Source organism: Leishmania mexicana, chromosome 20 (genome assembly GCF_000234665.1).
Source record: "Leishmania mexicana MHOM/GT/2001/U1103 complete genome, chromosome 20".
In the NCBI taxonomy this organism is placed as follows: domain Eukaryota; phylum Euglenozoa; class Kinetoplastea; order Trypanosomatida; family Trypanosomatidae; genus Leishmania; species Leishmania mexicana.
In genome coordinates, this window is record NC_018324.1 from 3,022,100 (window position 1) to 3,041,490 (window position 19,391).

Sequence of the window (19,391 nt, forward strand, 5' to 3'; positions counted from 1 at the left end):
CTGCCGTCTCCCCCCCCCCACCCCCAGAAGCCGCACGCCTCTGATGGACGCATCCGTCGTCTTCTGCATCTCCTTGGGGTGTTTTGCCTCGCTTGTGCGCGCCTGCATGTCTGTCTGTGTGTGCTGCTCAAGTTAGAAATCGCGAGAGTCTGGAAGGCGCACACGCGTGCAACTCGCTCCCTAACCGAACAAAAAAAAAACTAATAAACGCAAACCACGCACAAATGGAAGTTGGTTAGCCGCCATGCAGCACGCTAGCCACGTCCAGATGCGCCTGCCTATGTTCTGCCGCTTTTCTTTGCGTTGCGTGTGTCTGAGGAGGTGTCTCTCTTGAAGGGAAGCGCAGCCCCAACCGCAGCATCAGCGAGGTGAAGTGGAAGCGGCCCTGAAAAGAGTGAGGTGCAGTGGCCTCGACTTCTCCCTCCACCTGTGCCTCGATCGCCTCAGGCGATGCGCCGCTGGGCAGTGCAGAGGAGAAGATGGTGGATAAGGAGCGGGGCGAAGGAGACTTTAGAGTCGCGAAGCCTCACGGTGAGAATGAGTGTCCATCGTCACCGCGCCGCAGCTTCTCACCGCATGTCCGTGTGGTTCGCGCTTACGAGCAGCCGCATTACGATGATGTTCCTGTCCCCTCTGAACTCCCCCCCCCTCGGTGGTACCTCCTCTCTCGCTGCCCCGCCCCACCTCCTTTGTTCTCTATGTCCTTCCTTGCCCGCACGCGCACATGCATCTATAGATGCGCGCCTGCGCAGCGTGTAAACGGCACACTAAATCAGAGCGCGCCCTGGTAAAGGAGCCGCAGCAGCTACCTCAGTCTGGCCCCTCCTCCCTCTCCCCCCATCTCCTTCACCGCGCCATCGCCATCCTCTTTCCTTGGGCGCTGTTGTTGTTGTTGTTTTTACTCGTGAATAGTCTACGTGTGGCCTGTGCCCATGCGTGCAGGAGTGTACGCTGGCACGCAAAGAAAGCGAACCGCACCGCTGACCGTAGACAGCCATCGGCGTGCTCGAAGCGCTCGCCGTTGCGACCATGAGGTCCGTGCAGCTCCCCATGATCCGCAGCTGTGGGCTGGTGCTCGCCTTAATCGAGGCCTCTCCGCGCCGTGCGCTGTCGGGGCGTCTGAGCTTCGCGTCACGTACTGCCGTGGCCGCTCTCTTGTGCAGTCGACGCTGGCACGCGGATGTAGCGCCACCAAGTGCCGAATATGCCGCTCCTACAGCTCGACACCTTCCGACGGCGGCGGAGGCGGAAGCCGAACTCCAGGCATGGGTCAGCAGCGCTGAAGGCTCGTCGACGCTTGCGCTCTCGGGGAAGTCGCTGGTGCTCTGTGTAGCAGCCCTGCAGCTGCATGAAGCCGCCGCGGCGACACAGAACAGCACCACGAGTAGCACCAGCTTGACAGAACTTGTACACCGCTACCTTGGTGCGCTCGCCATGCACATCTACAAGCGCTTCAATGCACCGGGGAAGCCAAGCGCGGCGGCGGTGCTCTATGCCGATGTCGGGTCCGCCCATATCCGACCCGAGTCCTTGCAAGCCTCTGTGCAGTATCTCGCGCACAACGCCTTTCGAAGCAGCGTTAGCAGTGCCTCTGTACGTGAGGACGCGAGTCAGGTCGCGCGTGGGACGGCTACCGATCTTGCAGACACTCTAGGCGCTGAGCGCGACCTGGAGCTTACGCTAGAGGCTACCCTGGCACTGCTCGCCGGTCACCAGATCTCGCAGGTGCACCTCGCCGCCGTGGCAGCGAAGGAAGTCGGCACAGCTGCGACGACGGCTGCCATGCTGCCTCACGCCGAGTCCACCTGCTACTACATCAGCAATGTCGTGGCCCTCATCTCGAAACCTTTGCAAGCACCACCGACACCGTCTGTAGCGCCGGCAGCGGTGTGGTCGTTGCCCCCTGCAAAGCGCGAGTTCTGGACGCACACGGCCAAGCAACTCACGTCGGTGCTTTACGTGGCACTTCTTTCCGCGCAGTCGAACTTCACAGATGCGGAGCATGTCAGGCAGATGTTCCGCGATCTGCTGCGCAGGGTTTATGGCGCGGAAGGCGGCACGTTCGGCATGATGCGCTCGCTCCACTATACGCTGACGGTGGCTGTGCCGTACGTACTAAAGAGCTTCGCGATGATATTGAGCGTCTTCCAGCAGCAGCAGCAGCGCGCGGCAGCGGAAAGAGCGGCGGCAGCCAAGGACGGATTGGGCGCTAGCGCAAGGGCCAACAGTATGAGCACAAGCGCATCATCTACTGGCTTCCCGTGGCCGCAGAAGGTGGTCTCCGCCAAAGCACCAGGCCCTGTGACGGCTGTGGGTCCATCCTCAGAAAAAATGCACTGGGCAACGCTGCTGGTGTTGTGTGTAGCAGCGGTGCTGTACATGGTGTCCTCACGCAGCGACCTCTTTTTCGCAGCGACGCTATCCTCCTCCTCGTCTCGACTGACCTCCGCCACGGTGGAGCAGGGGGCGGACAGGGAGATCATGCAAACACACAAGAAGCTCTCCGCCATGGCAGCGTCAGCCACGGCCCCGCAGCTAAAGTAAGCAGCACGCTCGCCCACGCACAAAGATGCGGGCACACACCTCCAAGTACAGCAGGCGGCGTGCGTTCTCCGCCCTCCTCCCCTCCGCCCTCTTTGCGCATTATAGGAGTCCTCTCTTGGGCCCCATCAGCGGCGTTCGCCATCGCCCAGTGAGTTGGAGGGAGGGCGGTGGGATGTGGCGGAAGAAAGTGTCTCTGTGCGCCTGTGTAGAATGGCTGCCGGCTGAGTCTTCATGTGCAGCCCGGAGAGAAGGAAGTGCGGTTCCGCCAGGGTGCACAGCCTCGGCTCACTCCTAATACAACAACATTAACGCATGCGCCACAAAAAAAAAAGCGATGAAGACGGCTCTTCCGCAGCTGCCGGTTTTGTGTGTGTGTGTGTGTGTGTGTGTGTGTCTGACAGCGGCGATGGAGGAGTCATCGCTCTCCACCTGGCCACGCAAGCGAAATTAAAAGGCCGAACCAAAGAAGAAGGGGGCGCGCAGCGCAGATGCCGGCAGCCAGTCACCCCACGAACACCCCACAATCTCTAGATGGCGCATACAGCAAAGAATACGGCGAGAGCAACGCCATCGCCATACATGCGCGAGGCACGTGCGAAAACCGACTTCCGCTCACACACCTCTCTCTCTAGCGTTATCTGTACCGTTCTGAGGCGATGATGCGGATGCACGATTGCTCGGCTCTCTTACTCCCTACACCGACCGCCACCAACGGCTGCGCCTCTTCCTTACTCTTTCTCTCGTTCTCTCTCCCTTGACCCTGGAACCTCACCCCTACCCGCTGTGGGCCGGCCGCGTGTTGCATCGGTTGCCCAGTGTGCTTGCGTGTGTGCGTCTGTGTGTGTGTGTGTGTGTGTCTGCACCTGCGTGCGTGGGGTGGTGGAGTAGGTGGCGTAAACCGAGTCGTCGGCGCCCAAAGCTCGGCAAGTAAGGAAAACCCTCAAGCAGGTGCTCTCTTGTGGGTCTCAACTAGAAGTTTGCGGCACTCCCGGTGGACTTCTGTCCCGGTGCGGAACGAGTTGCAAAGGAATGGATCAATGGTGCCACTTAGCAAGGAAGGAAAAGTGCGTCTGAGTGCTGGTGTGCACACACACACACACGTGCGCGGAGGTCTGGACGACATGATGACGTACAACATGAAAATACGAATTCCTAACAAAACGACTGAAGATGCTCTTCTTTCTCAAGAGAGGACGAAGAGAGAGAGATGCATATTTTCGGTTCTGCTATGCTCTGACGTCTTCCTTCGCAAGTGTGCGTGTGTGTGTGTGTGTGCTCGTGCGTGTGTCTATGCGTGTGTGTGCAGAAATATGCGTCTGTGTGTCATGGAGGGGAACGAAGGGAGAAAGCAGCGGGCCCAATATATCCCGGCCCCCCTCCCCACCCCACCTGCCCACCCCTGTCCTCTCTGACGATGCCCTGTTTCCGTCTTCTGCTGGCAAGCGCTTGAGGTCACACCGGGTGGCGGCGGAGACTTATCCGAACAAGAGCCGCAGAAAAAAAAAGGAAAGCAGATGTACTGGTTCGACAACCCACCGCCACGTACGCAGGGAATCTCCTGAAGACATGAGCTCCCGATGTGCAAGCGACTCTGTGTGCTTGACATGTCTCGCTTTTTTTGCCAGGGCTTCTCAGCGTCACTGTCCTTTCCCTCTCTGTCCATTGGCCCCCACTCCACCCCACCCCCCTTTGCGGCGTGTGCATGTGGACATCAGAGAGAGGGAACCAGGTCATTGAAAAGATGAGCGGAGATGTGCGTGCACACGCTAGCTGCGATCATAGCGGCACCGCTCGTGCGATATGCAGCCATCGTCTCTCCGCCTCCCGCTCACGATCAGTTGCCACTCTTGTAATCCCCACCGTATTCACCTGATCAGAGAACGCCAACGTAACACCGGCGCTAAGTGCTGCCCCTCACTTTTACTTCCCCTTCACTTGCTTTCTTCCTGGCTGGACGGTATTTCAGTCCAGCATCCTCTGGTTGCGGTCCAGACCGTCGTCACCACTGCCCCCTCCCACCCACCCACCAAAGCACTCAAGTGCCTTCTCTCTCCTCCCCCCACTGCCATCGGCCCACGCCAGGCGACCAGAGGCACGCATGGAACTGCATCCTCTGGAAACCGCAGCGGTGCGCATCCTGTTTTGTGGGCGACCCGCCCTGACGACCGGTATCGTGAACCTGCGCGTGCTTCTTGGTGGCGATGGGCAGTACTGCCTGGCAGAGAAGCGAAAGGCAAAGCTGTACCACAGCAGCCGCCATGGTACCCAGGGAGACGCGGCAGTCAGCAACGGCGTCGAAGCTAGTGTTGATTCCGAGGAGAAGCGCGAGAGTGTCTACCGCGTCTGCTCCTCTGAAGGACTGCCTGACGGATGCTATCATGTGAAGGCAGATCGGCACTACTGGGTCATGCACACGAAGGGCGGGTTCAGGGCAGCCGTCTCAACAACAGCAACAGCGGCAACACCAACCCAGCCTTCCGCATCACTTTGGAACACGCAAGGCACTCTGGCCTCGTCGTCGATGCCTCTCGCAGCAACCGCATCGACAGCGGGCCCCTCGAAGGTGGAAGAAGATGTGTTGGCGAGGAGCACGCAAGACCAAGGTACTGCTGCCAGTGCCCCAGCAGAAGCGGCGGATGCGACGGCGGTGACGGTAAAGTCGTCCTCAGCGCTGACACCTGCAGATGATGCGGCGCGTGCTAGTGTAGCAAGAAAGCAGAAGGTGGTTTCGATGAAGAGAAAGGACACGCGACGCCTGAAGGCTGTCGAAGAGGGCATGGACAAACTCCCGCTGATCACCACCACATTCTCCAATTTGGCCCCTCTCGCGGAAGCGTCACCAACGCAAGAGCAGCAGCAGCAGGGGGCGTCCATGCGTGCTGTGGACGTGGTCGGCGATGTGGAGGCGGCGCTTGGAGAGCAGCCCCTGGGCATTCCTCTCTCCGCGCAGCAATCAGCCACGGTGGCAACCGACGTTTTCGTCGCGTGTGAAGAAGCGCCACTCTCACGGCAGCAGCAGCAGCAGCAGGAAAAGCATCGGGAGAGACGCAAGAAGACTTCGCGTGTGCACGTCGATGCCGTCACGGAAGAGGGCAAAAGCAGCGAGGCCGCTGCGGCGGGAAGCCGCGTGAGCACAAAAAAGACACGCGACAGCAGCCGTGCAGGCGGCGGCAGCGACTTCAACGGCGAAGTTGGGGGTGGCATGCCTCTTGTGGAGCAGCTCGCCGCCGATGCATCTCAGCCCCCGAAGAAGCCGCAGCATCGTGGAAAGCGGCGCCGCAGCGATGAAGTCACGGCCGAGGATCCGCCGGCACTACCTCCCGTGCGGCACCCAAGCACCCAGGTCAAGTCTCTAACGTCGTCTCTTCCAGAGACGTCGCCGCTGCCGACGCCGGAAAAGAGCAAGGCGGCGCGGAGGAAGATGGACCTGAGGCAAGACGAGGTCGCGGCTTCCGCGCCTGCATCATCTGCCGATCTAAGGGATGCCACCCTACCTCAGCCGTCGACAGTCACCGACAGCGACACCGAAAGTGCTCCAACGCCGGCATCACCTGCACGCAAGTCACGCAAGTCCAGCGCTGCCACCTCGGCAGCGTCCGCCGCCGCAACATCGGATGCAGCCGATACGGCCACTTTATCGAAGATTCCAACACCGCCTCTCTCCCCACTTCCACTCCGCCCTGTGGCGAGTGGGCGGCAAATCACCAGCCCACATGCTAAGACGCCAAGCCACGCGGGCACGAACACTGCTTCTCTTGCGCATCCTCCTTCGCGCCAGGCGCCACCGCCGTCGCCGCAGCAGCAGCAGGAAGAAGAGCACCCCCTTGCGAAGCGATCGCCGGCCTCCGTTCCGCAGGAAACCACCCCAAACATCCTCTACAGCAACCGCAGCAGCGGTGTCGTGGCTCCCACTGCCGGTGACATAGTGCGACAGCAGCAGCACGACCGCCACTCAGCGCTCAACTCTCCTTCAACCCGATCGCAGGTCGGTGCGAATCGATCGGCGAGCACCAGCAGTCTCCTGGAGCCTCTCCTCTCTCCGCTGCTGCAGCGCCGGTCTCAGTGGGGTGGCATCGGCGGTGGCGCTGCCGGGCCGAAGGGACTGCGCGAAGGTATGATGAACGGAGGCAGCGGCGGCGGTGGCTTCTTTCCGTCCGACAGCCCCGCGCTGGGCTTCACACAGGTGCACAGCACGCTGGCAGAAGAATTCAGCCTGGATGTGTCAGAGACAGAGTCGTCGTCGGCAGCCTCGGAGTATCTGTACGATGTGGAAGAGTAACACTGAAGGTGAGGGGAGGGGGGATGGGCGCCGTGGCAGAGAGGCAGCGCGTCACCATGTGGCCTGTTTAGGGGGTGGTGGAGAAGGGCGGTGGCTGTGGGAAATTCTGCAGCTGCTAACTGTGTCTTCTTCCGCACGGATGTCTTTGCCCTGTTACCCGTGCAGCTCATGGCGTGCTCGCCCTCCTCCTTCGTGTCGTCGATTCTCCCTGTCTGCGTTGATCGCGAGCAGAGGTCTGCCTTCCGACCAGCAACAAGAAGCCGGATTGTACGGGAGCGATACCAAGAGAAAAAAAGTTTCGTAAAGGCATTCATGATAAATGATGCGCACATCTATGCCGGGGCGTTTTTTTTTTGCGACGGATTGTGGGTGCGTGCCGCTTACTCAGTGTTTCCATCGTTCCTTGGTGACGACACAGCTGAAGGGCACCACGTGTATCGTCGCCAGTCCCTCTCTCTGGCGCTTTTGCCAAGGCACATGATGCAGCGACAATGGTCGTGACAGCCACGGCGTTCAGGAGGGCCTGTAGGGCCCACGTGAAGCAGGGAAAGAGCAGCATAAACGGCTCCTGTGAGCCACCATGGAAAGCATAATCGCTGTCTTTTGGCCTCCTCTACGCACTGCAACGCGACCCTCCTCTCTGTCCATGTGTGTGCATGTGTGTGTGTGTGTGTCTTCACGTGTAACTGTTCGTTTCCTTCCTTTCCATCATAGACAGGCATCCATATGTATCAATGCGTCTGCCGAGCACCGCGCTTGCACGCCGTCGTCTTACCCCTCATGCATCCACCGTCATCACCACCATCCCCAACCCCTTTTCCTAACCCCTCCCTCCCTCCCTATCTTCTTCTGTTCTCATTGCTCGACTTACTTCTGAGAGGGAGCAAGTTCTCGAACAACGGAGGGCAAGCCTAAGACGTCTATCACACGCAGATGTGCACACGGACATACTCCGCTACATCTCTCCAACCATGAATCAAGCCCTAGACCCTGCACGTGCGCCGCAGTTCCTGGACTCGATGCTGCGCCGCAACCGCATCGTGCTCATCTCAGCCACCTACTGCCAGTTTTCCACCAAGCTGAAGATGTTGCTAATTGAGCTGAAGCACCGCTTTGTCTCGCTGGAGATTGACATTATTCCCAACGGGCGAGAAGTTTTCCAGGAGGTGGTGGCCCGCACCGGCGTGCACACAGTGCCGCAAGTGTTCCTCAACGGTAAGTACCTTGGCGGATACGACGACCTCATCGCGCTCTACCACAAGAGAGAGCTCTCCGAGACTCTCGAGAAGCGGTGAGCTAACGCAAGAGTGCGAGAGAGTGCGAGACTCTGAGAGAATGATGCGGTATGGTGAGTTGGGCGGGGGGTAAGAAGGCAACACCACCACCTCAGTTTGCCGGTTTTGGATCAGGGCTTGACTTTTTCTTCGAAGATGTGCCCCGCTGCGCCGCAGCGCCCCTCCAGCGTTCAAGGACGGGCCGATTGGGGTGTCGGCTCCCGCATCTCTCTCTTCCCCTCCTCCCCCTCTCTCCGACTTGCACGTTGGGTATGTACGCGTGCGTGCGAAGCCTCGCTAATCGCTCGCAGCTTCGGCGAGTATCATCACTGCGCTCCCCTCCAGAACATTGTTGGCTGGCAGGAGTGAACACCACATTCCCCTGAGGGAAGAGGAGGAGGAGCCGAGTCTGGGTGTCTGTCAGTCGCCGTTGGGCTGTTTGTTTCGTCTGCGTTGTTCTTCACCGGTACAATACCTTCCACACAGCGCACAGACGTGTGCCGTGGTATATCGCGCTATTTGCCGCTGAAGCGAAGAAGTGGTTTCCGTCCTAAAACGCTTCGCTTTAAGAACAGGCTTCGATGTGCGCACGTGTACGCGTCACCACCACCTGCGGCTGCTTCCCTCCATACGTGTGTTTCTCGCATCCTTCATGCCCCGCATCTCTGCATGCGCGCACCCTCATACCACCATAACTACTGCTACGCTCCCCTCTCTCTCTGCTACCTTTCCCACCTCGCCACACCTCAGCCGCTCACGAAGGGATCTAGAGCGAGGGGAAACACAAGAAGAGTCACATAGCCCAAGTAAGAGCGCGGCCCATCGTGTTCGCCAGCACCTCTTCTCTGAAGGCTACCAGAAACCGGAAAAGAAAAACGTGTCTGTTGCGGCTGTCGTGCGCTTTTTGTGCCTGTGCGCGCGAACAAGTACGCTTCCCCTTGAACGCTGCCACTCACACAACCACTACCACCATTCCTAATCTCTTTTCCACTACCGCTCGCCTTCCCTGCCACCACCACCTCCGCCTCTCTCGGAAGTGTTCACTGGCCGTCCTCGCCCCTCCTCCTCCTCTTCTGCTGTTGCTATCCTTGTTCCCTGTCTTCCTTTTTCCTTTTTTGGATTTTCCGCCCTTCTGTTGCCGTGACTCCATCCCTGTTGTTGTACCACACTGCTTTTGCGTGCGTGTGTGCGTGTGTGCGTGTGTGCGTGTGTGCCTCTCACTCCTCCTCCCTCCCTCCCCCCCTTTCTCTTGCCCATCTGCGTCTACTACTAATACTGCCTCTTCTGCTTTTTTTTTACGTATAGTTCACTGTGTCGGTGCATGGCTTGCACGCCCCTCTCTCCTCGGTGCGCCCTCCGCCATCCTCTGCCTGCGTCGTTCAGTGGCGTGTGTGTGTGTGTGTGGTGTCGGTGGGTGGGTGGGTGGATGGGTTTGCTTTTTCGCCATTGTTACCATATTATCGCAGGAAAAGCGTAATTCTCTCCGCGCTCCCTCTTTCTCTGCTGAAGTATCTGTACTACGGTGCGTAGCTATACACACACGCACGGAAACTCGCAGACCGTGCATACAGAGGAAGGATACATAAGCCAAGCGCGGCCGTCCGGCGTGGTCATGCAACCCTCCACGAGCATGGACACTCCCTTTGACGGCGACGGCACCAGCGTGCGGATGCCATCTATAGCCCCTACCATGGCCGCCCGTGCGAATCGATCACGGCAGCCGACACTTCCCTGGTTAGATTCCAGCGTTATGCTGGAGGTGCACTCTCCTTCAGAGACTCCGCTATCGACTCAGAAGAGCGCTCCCCAGTTTTCTCCGTCCTACGCCTCCGCTGCAGAGTCGTTAGAGACACCGCTCGTTATGATGGCCACTACTGCAGTACTGACTGCCACAAAGAACGAGGAGCGTGACGACCTGGAGCTCAGCACGACCGCCTACGACGAGGTCATCCGAGCCGATAAGCTGCGCACTAATCTGCGTCACGGCGGTGAGTACCGTATTTCATGCTCAGCGTTTTGGCACTGTCAGAGCAGCAACAGCAGCGGCGACGGGGCGGTCGACCACCGCATCCACGCGACACCGCATCTTTCACGACTCTCCAGCCCGCCGCAACAGAAACCTAAGCAGCAAACAGCGAGTACCGCGTCACCGACGCCGGCAAATACATTGTCGCTCTGGAAAACCGAAGCTGCCACGGCAGTCACTCAGCGTTGCGCCTCCGGCCAGAGCGTGTCGCCGCCGGAACCGAAGGCGGAAGATGTGCTCGCCATCCCTTGCCCGCCACCCCTCGGAGGCAAGCGCATCAGCACGGAAGGCGGCGACGCTGAGCTGACCTCCCAGCAGTTTGCGAGACGTCTGTTAGATCTGCCATCTTTCCGCCAAACACAAATTGCCCTTTCCTTCTCAGCAGCTGCGACAGAACGGGAACAGATGGTTCCAGCCCCTCCAGCGGCTGTACCGCCGAGCGACCACTGCAGCCTCGGGTCGTTTGCACTAAAACACTGCTCTCAACGCTTTCCTAACCTCTTACATCATCAGCAGAAGCAACAGCGACGTCAGCGCAACAGCGCCAGCTCCTTGGAGGGCTGTAACACTGCCGCAGTCGCAACTGCCTCTAGCGCTGCGACCCTCTCAAGCGGCATAGGCACCCGCGCCGTTGCCAGCGAGTTGCAACTGCTGTCGCCGCGGACCAATTCGGGATCGCTTGGCTCAACAGGGAAACGCCTTTCCAGCGCTACCTCTATAGACCGCCGCTGCGTGCCACTCCTCTCGCCATCCCTAGAACCGCCTCCGGCTCCGTCATGCACGTGCGCGACCAATACGCACGCTCCGTCAACATCGAGCCCAATGTCGCGGTCCTCACCACCGGCGGAGGTGCACGCCGCCGTCGCCATCTCCTCTGTATGCAGCAAGTGTGTCAGTGGAAGGCGCAAAAGTGGCCTAAATCCCACCCGCCTTTCCACCACAAGTTTGTCTCCGGCCGTCGGGCGGGTGGGCTCTGGCGTCGTGGAGGGGCTGTCGCCTCAACCGACGCCGCTACCGCAAGTCCTCCTACCACCGACGCTGCGCGCACTGCCGAAAGGGTGGGGATCGCTGCCACCGGTGAGCAAGCATCACAACCCAGCGAGTAGCGCCGTTGGCAACTCTTCGCGGGGCGTGATTTCAGGTGTAACAGCAGCGCTCTTAGGTGTAGGAGTGACAGCCATGCCCGCATCGGCGGCGTCGGCAGGTTGTGCTGGCCCGGCTCTGACTCCTATTGGTGAGCTAGCCACGGACGCTCAGCGCGAGAACGCCCCTGCACGACCTCTAGAGGCCAATGTGTGTGCTCTGTTCAGTGGCAGTGCGTATGCCGATGTACGCGCATTGACTGAGCTTCGCGTGCTCCGTGCCCTTCCAGTAGCGCGAACATTTGTCGACCATGCGGCCGTCAAGGCCGCCGTCGTCGCAGCGACGACGGCGCCGTCGCCGGGCACCCACGAGCGAGGATGCAGGGAGACCCCGGGGTGCTCGAAAGAAGCCGCAGTTGTCGTTCTCCCGACATCTGCGGTGCCAAAAGGCGGTGTCGAGGCAGAGGCAGCAGCGTTAGGTACGGTCTTCTCGGTGTGCTCGACCTCCCTGCACAATCCGCTGGCACAGATAACACCCGTGTCATTCAAGTCGCAGCAGCAGCTCTACAGCAGCACCAAGTCAGGCAGCGGTCCCACCGACGACGAGCGCGACAGAGCTACTTGCCGAATCAGCGATATTGCTGGTAACACGAAGGTCGCATTCGGCAGCGTATTAAGCCCGCCGATGGTCGACGGTGTGCCGCCAAAGGTGGCATCGACCACCAGCCGTTCACCTCAGCAGCCGTTCACCTCCTCTCTTGAGTGGGAAAGGCAAGCCGGGGATCCCGGCACGGGCACTGCGATGTCGCCGGAATCCAAGTTTGGCACAACGCCGGGCCGCAAACGCGACGATGATGCGGTGGTCATCGAGGAAGCCGTCGTGTCGGCTGTGGGCATCAGTCCAATGCCGTCCCCGGCGTCCTTGCCACTGACGACGCCGCTGCAGGGCTCGCAGAGGGCGGCGTTTCGGTTCTACAGCGTCCTCGAAAGGAGTAAGGACCGCAGACGCGGTCCCCATTTGCTCTCCGCCCACTCATCAATCGGCTCCTCCGCAGAGGCGGGGGACGGGTGGACTGTGGTGCCGAAGGTGGAAGAAGCGGTGGTGGATGGAGGTCTTTGTTTTCACGGCAGGGATCAAGGAACTGAGCCACGCGTCTCCGCAACGCTGCTGCAGCAGTCGGTGGGTGCGGCGGCGACCAGTAACGTGTCCAGTAAAGCGGAGAGGTTCAAGGCGGCTCACAAGCGCCTTTCCCGCCAGCGTGGAAACCGCGAGGAGTCGGTGGCTGGATTTCTGAGAGAAAGCAGTGCCGTCAGCATGCCCGCGAGTAACAGTAGCCGCAGGGAGCTGTGGACGGGCCTGCAGCTGTCGCAGTCGATCACCTCCCTGATGCGCCGCCCCGGTCATGAGGCGGGAGTGCGTCACATGAGCAGTGACATGTGCTTCGGAACGTTCATCTCTTCGGTCGACTCTTTCCGCTCATTTCCCGAGGACCACCAGTCGTCCTTTTATCTGGGCAACACCACCAACGATCGAAGCGCCTCTTCAGAAACACGGTCGGCCTCCCCGAACTGTTCCGGCGTGCGCATGAAGCACGAGCGCGGCAAACTCGGAAACAGCACTCGGGGACACACTCAACGGAAGCGCGAAAGTCATGGTGTCGACTGGGCGGTCGCGAGCGCAGCTTCGCATCAGCTTAGTGTAAACCGCGACCACGATACCCCCGCTGGAGATAGCTTGGAGCAACCGTAGCCGCTCGTCGCATCAAGCACTGCCCTCGTGCACTTTGATCTTGTCATCTGCCTTTGAGAGCGCAGTGTCTCCCGTTCCAGCCGGGACCGCAAGACCTCATTGGAGAAGTGCTGCCGCTCAGGCGCACGACTTTGGGCAGACGCGCAGCTGGCCCTCGCTGCCGACGAGTACAAGCACAGTCACGTCGCCGCTCTCCAGCGAAGGCGACGCTGCGCCTCGATGACTCGGCGGAGCGGCGCAAGTCACAAAAAAGTGCGCGTTGCGACTCCAGCGATGCGTCGCGGTTGCCGACCCGGGCACTGTCCCCCTCTGACAGAAAGGCCTTCTGGCAAGATGTGCCGCAGCAGTTCTTTAGCGCTGAGTCGCCTCAGCGGCACGGCAATCTCTGTGTGCCCGGCGCCCCGGCAAAGCAGTGCGCCGTTTTGTCGTTCTGCGGCTCAACGACTCTCCCTGCTTCCGCCGGGCTCGGTCAGCGAACCAGAGGAGCGTCGCCATCAGAAGCAGCAGCAGCACCGATCCAGCTAGCCTCATCGACGCAGCACCAATCCTTTCTGGTAGTTCGAGCAGCTCTCCGCAGTGCCGTCGATCACGGTGGGCAGTCGGTGCTTAATGGAATGGGGATGCTGAGAGAGAGGGGGGAGGCACTGTCGCTTGAAGCGCTGCATGTGCGTGCGTGTGTGTGTGTGCTGATCGCAGCACAGACAGACACACACACATACACACAGAGAATGGGTGCCGACCGTGCAACGTGCACTGTGTGTGTCCAGGGAGGTGTCCGTCTTGTGGTGACCGTACTTGTTCGTTTCCCTCTCCTCGTTAGTGGGATGTTGGGCGCACCGGTGCGGAATGCCTCTCCTGCTCTCCCCATACTTTCTTCTTTTTTTCTTCATCCTCTCAAGTGGTCCCTTCGCAGGCTTCTGCGCTGCTGCACATCGTCTTTAGTCGCCAGCGAGCGTGCTTTATCGTCCATAAACCCCCGCTTGCATGCGTGCGAGTATGAAGGGGTGGGGTGGGGTGCCTGTGGCTGAGGAAGGCTTCTCTTTGTTTTTTTTCTGTGATGGGGAGGGGAGGAGTAGGGAGGTACACGAAGGCTGCCAGATGTGCTGTGACGGCGGCTGTGGCCGGGGCACAATTGTCACTGATTCACTTTTTGTTGTTGGTCTAGGGCTTCTTGTTGGATGTATATATTTGCCTATGAGACGTACATACGGGTGCGTATGCATGTGTGTGGGTGTGTACGTTGTGTTGTGCTGATGTTCAGCTCTTCCCATATGTTTTACGTTCTTTCTTCGCCCCGCGCGCCGCCCACCCCCCCCCCACCCCTTTCCTCTCTCTATATGTGTGTATGTCATAGAAGCTCATTCGCCTTTGTGATTTTGTGTGCTTTTCTGCCTTATGTTTTTCATTTCGTGGCTACCGCTGCTGCAGCTGCTGGTGATGGTAATCGGGTGCTCATTCTGCTGCCCTCTCTGTACCCCATCACACGCACACACTCACACACACACACATCCACGTACGTACGTACACGAATTCTCTCCTTTTCCATACGAGGTCGTGCAATCTTTCGACCGCTTCTGTTTTTTTTCTTCTTTCCGGTTGCCAGTCGGGGGAGGGGGAGGGCGTGAGCGCCGATCGCGCTCCTATGCCGTATGGTGAAAGGATCACGAGCAGACCCGCACACGCTTCCCCTTCGCCGCTGGCTTTTCCCTTTCTCACACGAGCCGCCACTCCACACCAAATCCTTCGCCAACACAGCGCACACTGTGCATGCACACTCACACGCACACACACACGATTTGTTCATCATGGGCATTTGTCGTGGTTTTGTTTTTCTGTTGATGTTGTTTTCCTTTGAGCTTTGCGCTTCTCCGTTGCGGATCCGAGGGCGCACATCGATGAGGTAGATCCAAAGACTCGATGGGAAACGACAAGAACTAGAAAAAAATGGATCTGAGGGAACTCGGCAGTCTATTCGTGTCCCGGGCAGTGCATTGGGGGTTTCCAGCAACCAGCTGCTTGCATCCTACACCATGGACCTCATTGCCGACCTCTCTCGCTCTCCCTCTCTGGTGTGATACACTGCCAAGCGGACGGTTTTTTTGGAGTTTGTTTGATAGAGAGAGCACCTAATCTTTGGACTCGCTGCTGCGATGACCCCTGCTCCCTTCGGGGTTGTTTTTTTCGTTGAGTCCGTTTCCCTCACCCCGCCTTTTTTTTCCGCCGCCTCTCAGCCTCCCTCCACCCACTCGCCAACCCATCTCGCGCTATCGCTTCGTTGAGCGGCATGAATGTCGGCTCATTTTCTTGTCCATGTATGTATGTGTGTCTGCGCTTACAACCATGCCCGCTACAACGGCAGAGCTGTGTCGATCCGCATCCCTTTTTTCGTGCTTTTCGGTCTGTCGACGCTGTCCCCGTCATTCCGCCCCTGTTCTCTCTCTTTTGTTTTGTCTGCCTTGCATGGGTATGTGCGTGTGATGTCTTGACCGTATGGCCACCATCACAGACGTCGTCGTGTTGTTAGCGCATCACCCTTTTATGCTTTCTTTTTTCGGTCCCCATGCACGCGAGCACACGGAGGCGCTCGCCAAGCTCTCACCGCTTCCCCTTCCACCGCCATCCTGCACATCTGCCCCTTCGTCTTTTTATGGGGTGTTGGGCTCCCACTTGGACACCAACGGACAGGAGCTCCCAAGGGGAGGCACCACTAGAGGCGTGGTAATGATGGTGGTGGTCGGGGAGGAAAAAAAAAGGAAGGGGGTGGGTGGGGGGGGGGACGGACTGCGCACGTATGGCTGCCTTCGTCCCTCCCCCTCTCTCACTTACGCTTACAACAATATATATATATATATATGTGCAGGGCGTGCTTCGTTTCGTGGTGACACGGTCGTGAACGCCCAAAAAAAAAAACGACTAACCAACGATTGCGTTGCTTTTTGTTTTGTATTTTTTTTTTTCGCGTGTGTGTGCGCGTGTTCGTTTCCGTGCATGTGTGTATGATTTTTTTTTTCGTTCGTGTGCATATACTTGTCAGCACCTCTCAGTCTTGTTTGCGTGGAACGTATCCCTCCCCCTCCTCCTCCCCCTATCTTCATTTATTTCTATCTTACCAGTCTATCATCCGCCACCCATCCGTTCTCTTTCGTTTTGTTGTTGTTGTGCCTCTCACTTCCGAACCCGCTTTTGGCCTTTTTAGTTTGGGTTTTTTTGCTTTGTTTTGTCTACTTGTGATGGCTACTTCTCTTTGCTCTCCTACGCCCGCCCGCCCCTCCTCCCCCCTTGTCTCCCTCCCTCGTCCAGCTCACTCGTCCTCCCGGCAGCAAAGTCGTGGGGGGAAGGGGGAGGAGGGGGGAAGGCGCACATGCACGACATGGCACAGCAGCAACAGCAAACAGAAAAACTCGACACATGAAATGATGAGGGTGTGCCTTGGACCGTGAATGCTGACGACTGACACTCTCCCTTCTCTCTTCTGCTCTCTTCCGCCTCCTCTGCTTCCTAAGGCGGCAGGTGAGTGTGCACTGGCCCCTGCGGAAAGATTTGGATACGCACAAGTCCATCATGACCACACTCCATTGACCCCCCTCCCCACCTTACTCCACTTCGATCCCTCTCTCACGACATTGGAACTGTGTTAGACAGGAGTGACCTGTATGCGGCTGTGGTCTTGACGATGCCGAGAGGGCCCCACTTCCGTTGAGTTACGATGGGGCTGATCGCGGATGGTTCAATCATCGTAGTACTGCGGGAGGGTGTGCGGGTATCAGAGGAACACATCCATCGCCTCGAGGGCCCAGCCCACAGCATGTGCCTCGCAGCGAATCTCAGCCGATTCATGGACAGCCCCCCGCGCCCGCTGCCGGGAGACGAAGCGGATGCGGCAATGGGACGAGTTTCGGCGGATCTGGGAAGCCATGTATGCTGCCGTCTCTGAGGTGCTCCATCGCGGGCCGACACACCCACTGAGGAAAATCCGCGGGCGCTCTTCCGCCTCCCCTGCTCCGTGTTCGACCCGCGGCATGCACGCAAGGCGTCGCGGTAGGGCAGACACAGCGCGTGCCGGCTCATTCTGATAGCGACATCGAAGGCCGAGCGGACGGATGCACAACAGACCGCGGCGCAAGCAACCAACGCGCCGTCGGCGGTGACCGGCCCCGAGTCCCCAATCCGTCGATGGTTTACTTGTGGGCAGCGGCCAAGCCCCACATGGCCAGGCTCTTCCGTCCGCATCGCTTGTGCGTCGTGCGTGGCGACGGAACTGCGAGCCTGGCTCAGTGGGGGAGGGATAGGAGGCCATGCCGGGGGTAAGGGGGGAGGCGAGAGGCCACTACCATGCCCCCCACCACCCTTCTCCCCTCTCCCTCCCTCACCATCACTTCAATACCTAACCAGGTTTAGCTTTTATTTTCTTGTCGCTCTCAACAGTGCGGCTCAACTCCGTCTCAACGCATCTCGTGCACGCGTGATTCTCTCTCCCCCTCTCTCTTGCTTGTCTGCCTTTTCACTCCTCATGCAGCTCAATACGTGCTCACTGATGCAGGGGGCCGGTAGGGGTGTTTGTGTGCGCTGGCGGTACTGGCAGACGAGTGGTGTAGACGGAGGAGGAGGAGGGAGGGGTGATGTCTCTGTAACACACTGCCTCTTTCTCCCCACCTCTACGTTTTCCGTATGGATAGGCTTGGGTCGGCGCAACTACAGTTTCATACGTAGGGCATGCATGTGTGTGGGTGTGTGGGTGGGTGGGTGGGTGTACGTATGTGTGCACTGGTATTGCTGGTACTGTAATTTGTTTTCTTGTTCTGTTTGCTGTGGTGTCGCCGTCAAGCTTTTCTTCCTGCACTGGGCCTGCTCGTATTCTCTTGCCGCTCGCTTTGCCTGGCTGCTTGCCTGCCTGTTTTTTTCTGGCGCTGTGCTGAACGCGTGGGCGCGCGCTGGAGGAAACAACACAAGAAAAGGCAAAGAAGTGCCTGTTGAGAAAAGGGCAGGTGTCTTCTCGGGTGACGAAAGGCAAATGCCATCATCTGATTATTCTGGTAGTGGTGGTGATTTGTCCTCGTGCGACAAGGCCCCAGAAAGAGGAAGACGAGGGACCCTCCATGTGCGCGAGTTGGATGGTGGATGACACTCAGCTCTCGCCACGTCACTTCTACATCACTTTCCTTGTGTTTTTTTATATCTTCGTCGTCGTCTCGCTCTCTCCGATGTTTGTGTGTCTGTGCGCGCGCATCATCATAACACACAAACAGGAAAAAAAAATTAGCTCCAACTCGCACACGCGCACGTTGCGGATTCTCGGTCCATTTCGCTTTCGCACCCCCCCCCATCTTCTTCTCTGTTTGCGTCCGCCTCACACACACACCCGCACGCACGCACGCGCGCACCGCTGTACGCATACGGGTCGCAGAAGGATAGATTTACGCACAGACCCGGCGGCGCGCTGATTGATCCTCTTTTTCGATTCGTTTGTTTTTTTGCAGCCGTTGCATTTTCAGTGACGTGGGATTGCTGGTGTGTGTGTGTGTGTTTGCTGATCACTCCTCATCTCTTGCTTGGGGCCTCCACCATTGCCTCCCTATCACTGGCTCACAGTCTCTCTCTCTCGGTAGCTTAGCCTCTGTTGGTGCCCTCTGCCCCCTTTTTGCTATACTCGGCTCGTGACGAAACGCTTCGCCTTTCCTTTCTCGCCGTCTCCGTCTCCGCTAGAGTCCAAAGGCTGAAGCATTCTCTTTTTCCCCTCGAGAACACATTTTCGCCTTGCGCATCAAAGGGGGTACGTCACCGATTGAGGCTAAAAGGCAATCTGAGAGCGCAGGGCAAGTGTGGAGAGGCTGGCAGAACTTTTCCTGAGCATGGTCCCACTCCTTCGCTTGTACGGCTGACGTTGGCGCCACCACTTACAGAAAGCAGCACCTACGAAACGAGCGGGGAGTCAGACTCCAACGAAAAAAAAGGAGCGGTGCTACCCTGCCGCCGTGTGTGTGTGTGTGTGTGTGTGTGTGTGTGTGACATCAAGTGCTATCTGGTGCTGGTGGAGGTGCGGTTTTCCTCCTCGTCGGTCGTTTGTGTTTGCGCTCGTTGGCGCCTCCACTCGCTGCCCTGCCTCTACCACCATCACCGCCCTCCTCTTTCCCCCTTTCATTCGGCTCTGTATATCGTGTGATATTTGATCTTGTAGTGGCTTGGCAGGTCGTCGGCGCAGTGCACAGTCCGCTCTCCAGTCTCCCTCGGTGCTGTACGCTGAGTGTCCTCCCGCTGCCTCTTCCTTGTTCTACCTTTTCGCTTTCGTTTGTTTTTCGGGTTATTTCGTGTGTCTCCCCTCCCCCGTCCTCACCTCGGCTCAATCCTATCAGTCCCGTCTTTCCGCTCTCTCTCGTGCCATTGTCGTCCTGCTTGTGTGGGTGGGTAGGGAGAGAAAGGGCTGTTGCTTCGTGGGGCT

General features: G+C 58.7%; 4 protein-coding genes across 4 annotated transcripts; all 4 read left to right on the forward strand.

The window, feature by feature from the left end:
• Positions 1-1,029: 1,029 nt before the first annotated feature.
• LMXM_20_0990 (hypothetical protein, unknown function) lies at positions 1,030-2,544 on the forward strand (the record flags this gene model as incomplete). The annotated part of the gene is made up of 1 exon (XM_003875112.1): positions 1,030-2,544. One exon carries the CDS (start codon positions 1,030-1,032, stop codon positions 2,542-2,544), a length of 1,515 nt encoding a protein of 504 aa, XP_003875161.1.
• A 2,098-nt stretch (positions 2,545-4,642) lies between these two features.
• Positions 4,643-6,823, forward strand: LMXM_20_1000 (conserved hypothetical protein; the record flags this gene model as incomplete). Its single annotated transcript, XM_003875113.1, has 1 exon — positions 4,643-6,823. One exon carries the CDS (start codon positions 4,643-4,645, stop codon positions 6,821-6,823), a length of 2,181 nt encoding a protein of 726 aa, XP_003875162.1.
• Positions 6,824-7,794: 971 nt separating this feature from the next.
• LMXM_20_1010 (putative glutaredoxin) lies at positions 7,795-8,118 on the forward strand (the record flags this gene model as incomplete). Its single annotated transcript, XM_003875114.1, has 1 exon — positions 7,795-8,118. The coding sequence occupies one exon, from the start codon at positions 7,795-7,797 to the stop codon at positions 8,116-8,118; it is 324 nt and encodes a 107-aa protein (XP_003875163.1).
• Positions 8,119-9,958: 1,840 nt separating this feature from the next.
• LMXM_20_1020 (hypothetical protein, unknown function) lies at positions 9,959-12,955 on the forward strand (the record flags this gene model as incomplete). Its single annotated transcript, XM_003875115.1, has 1 exon — positions 9,959-12,955. The coding sequence occupies one exon, from the start codon at positions 9,959-9,961 to the stop codon at positions 12,953-12,955; it is 2,997 nt and encodes a 998-aa protein (XP_003875164.1).
• Positions 12,956-19,391: the final 6,436 nt, after the last annotated feature.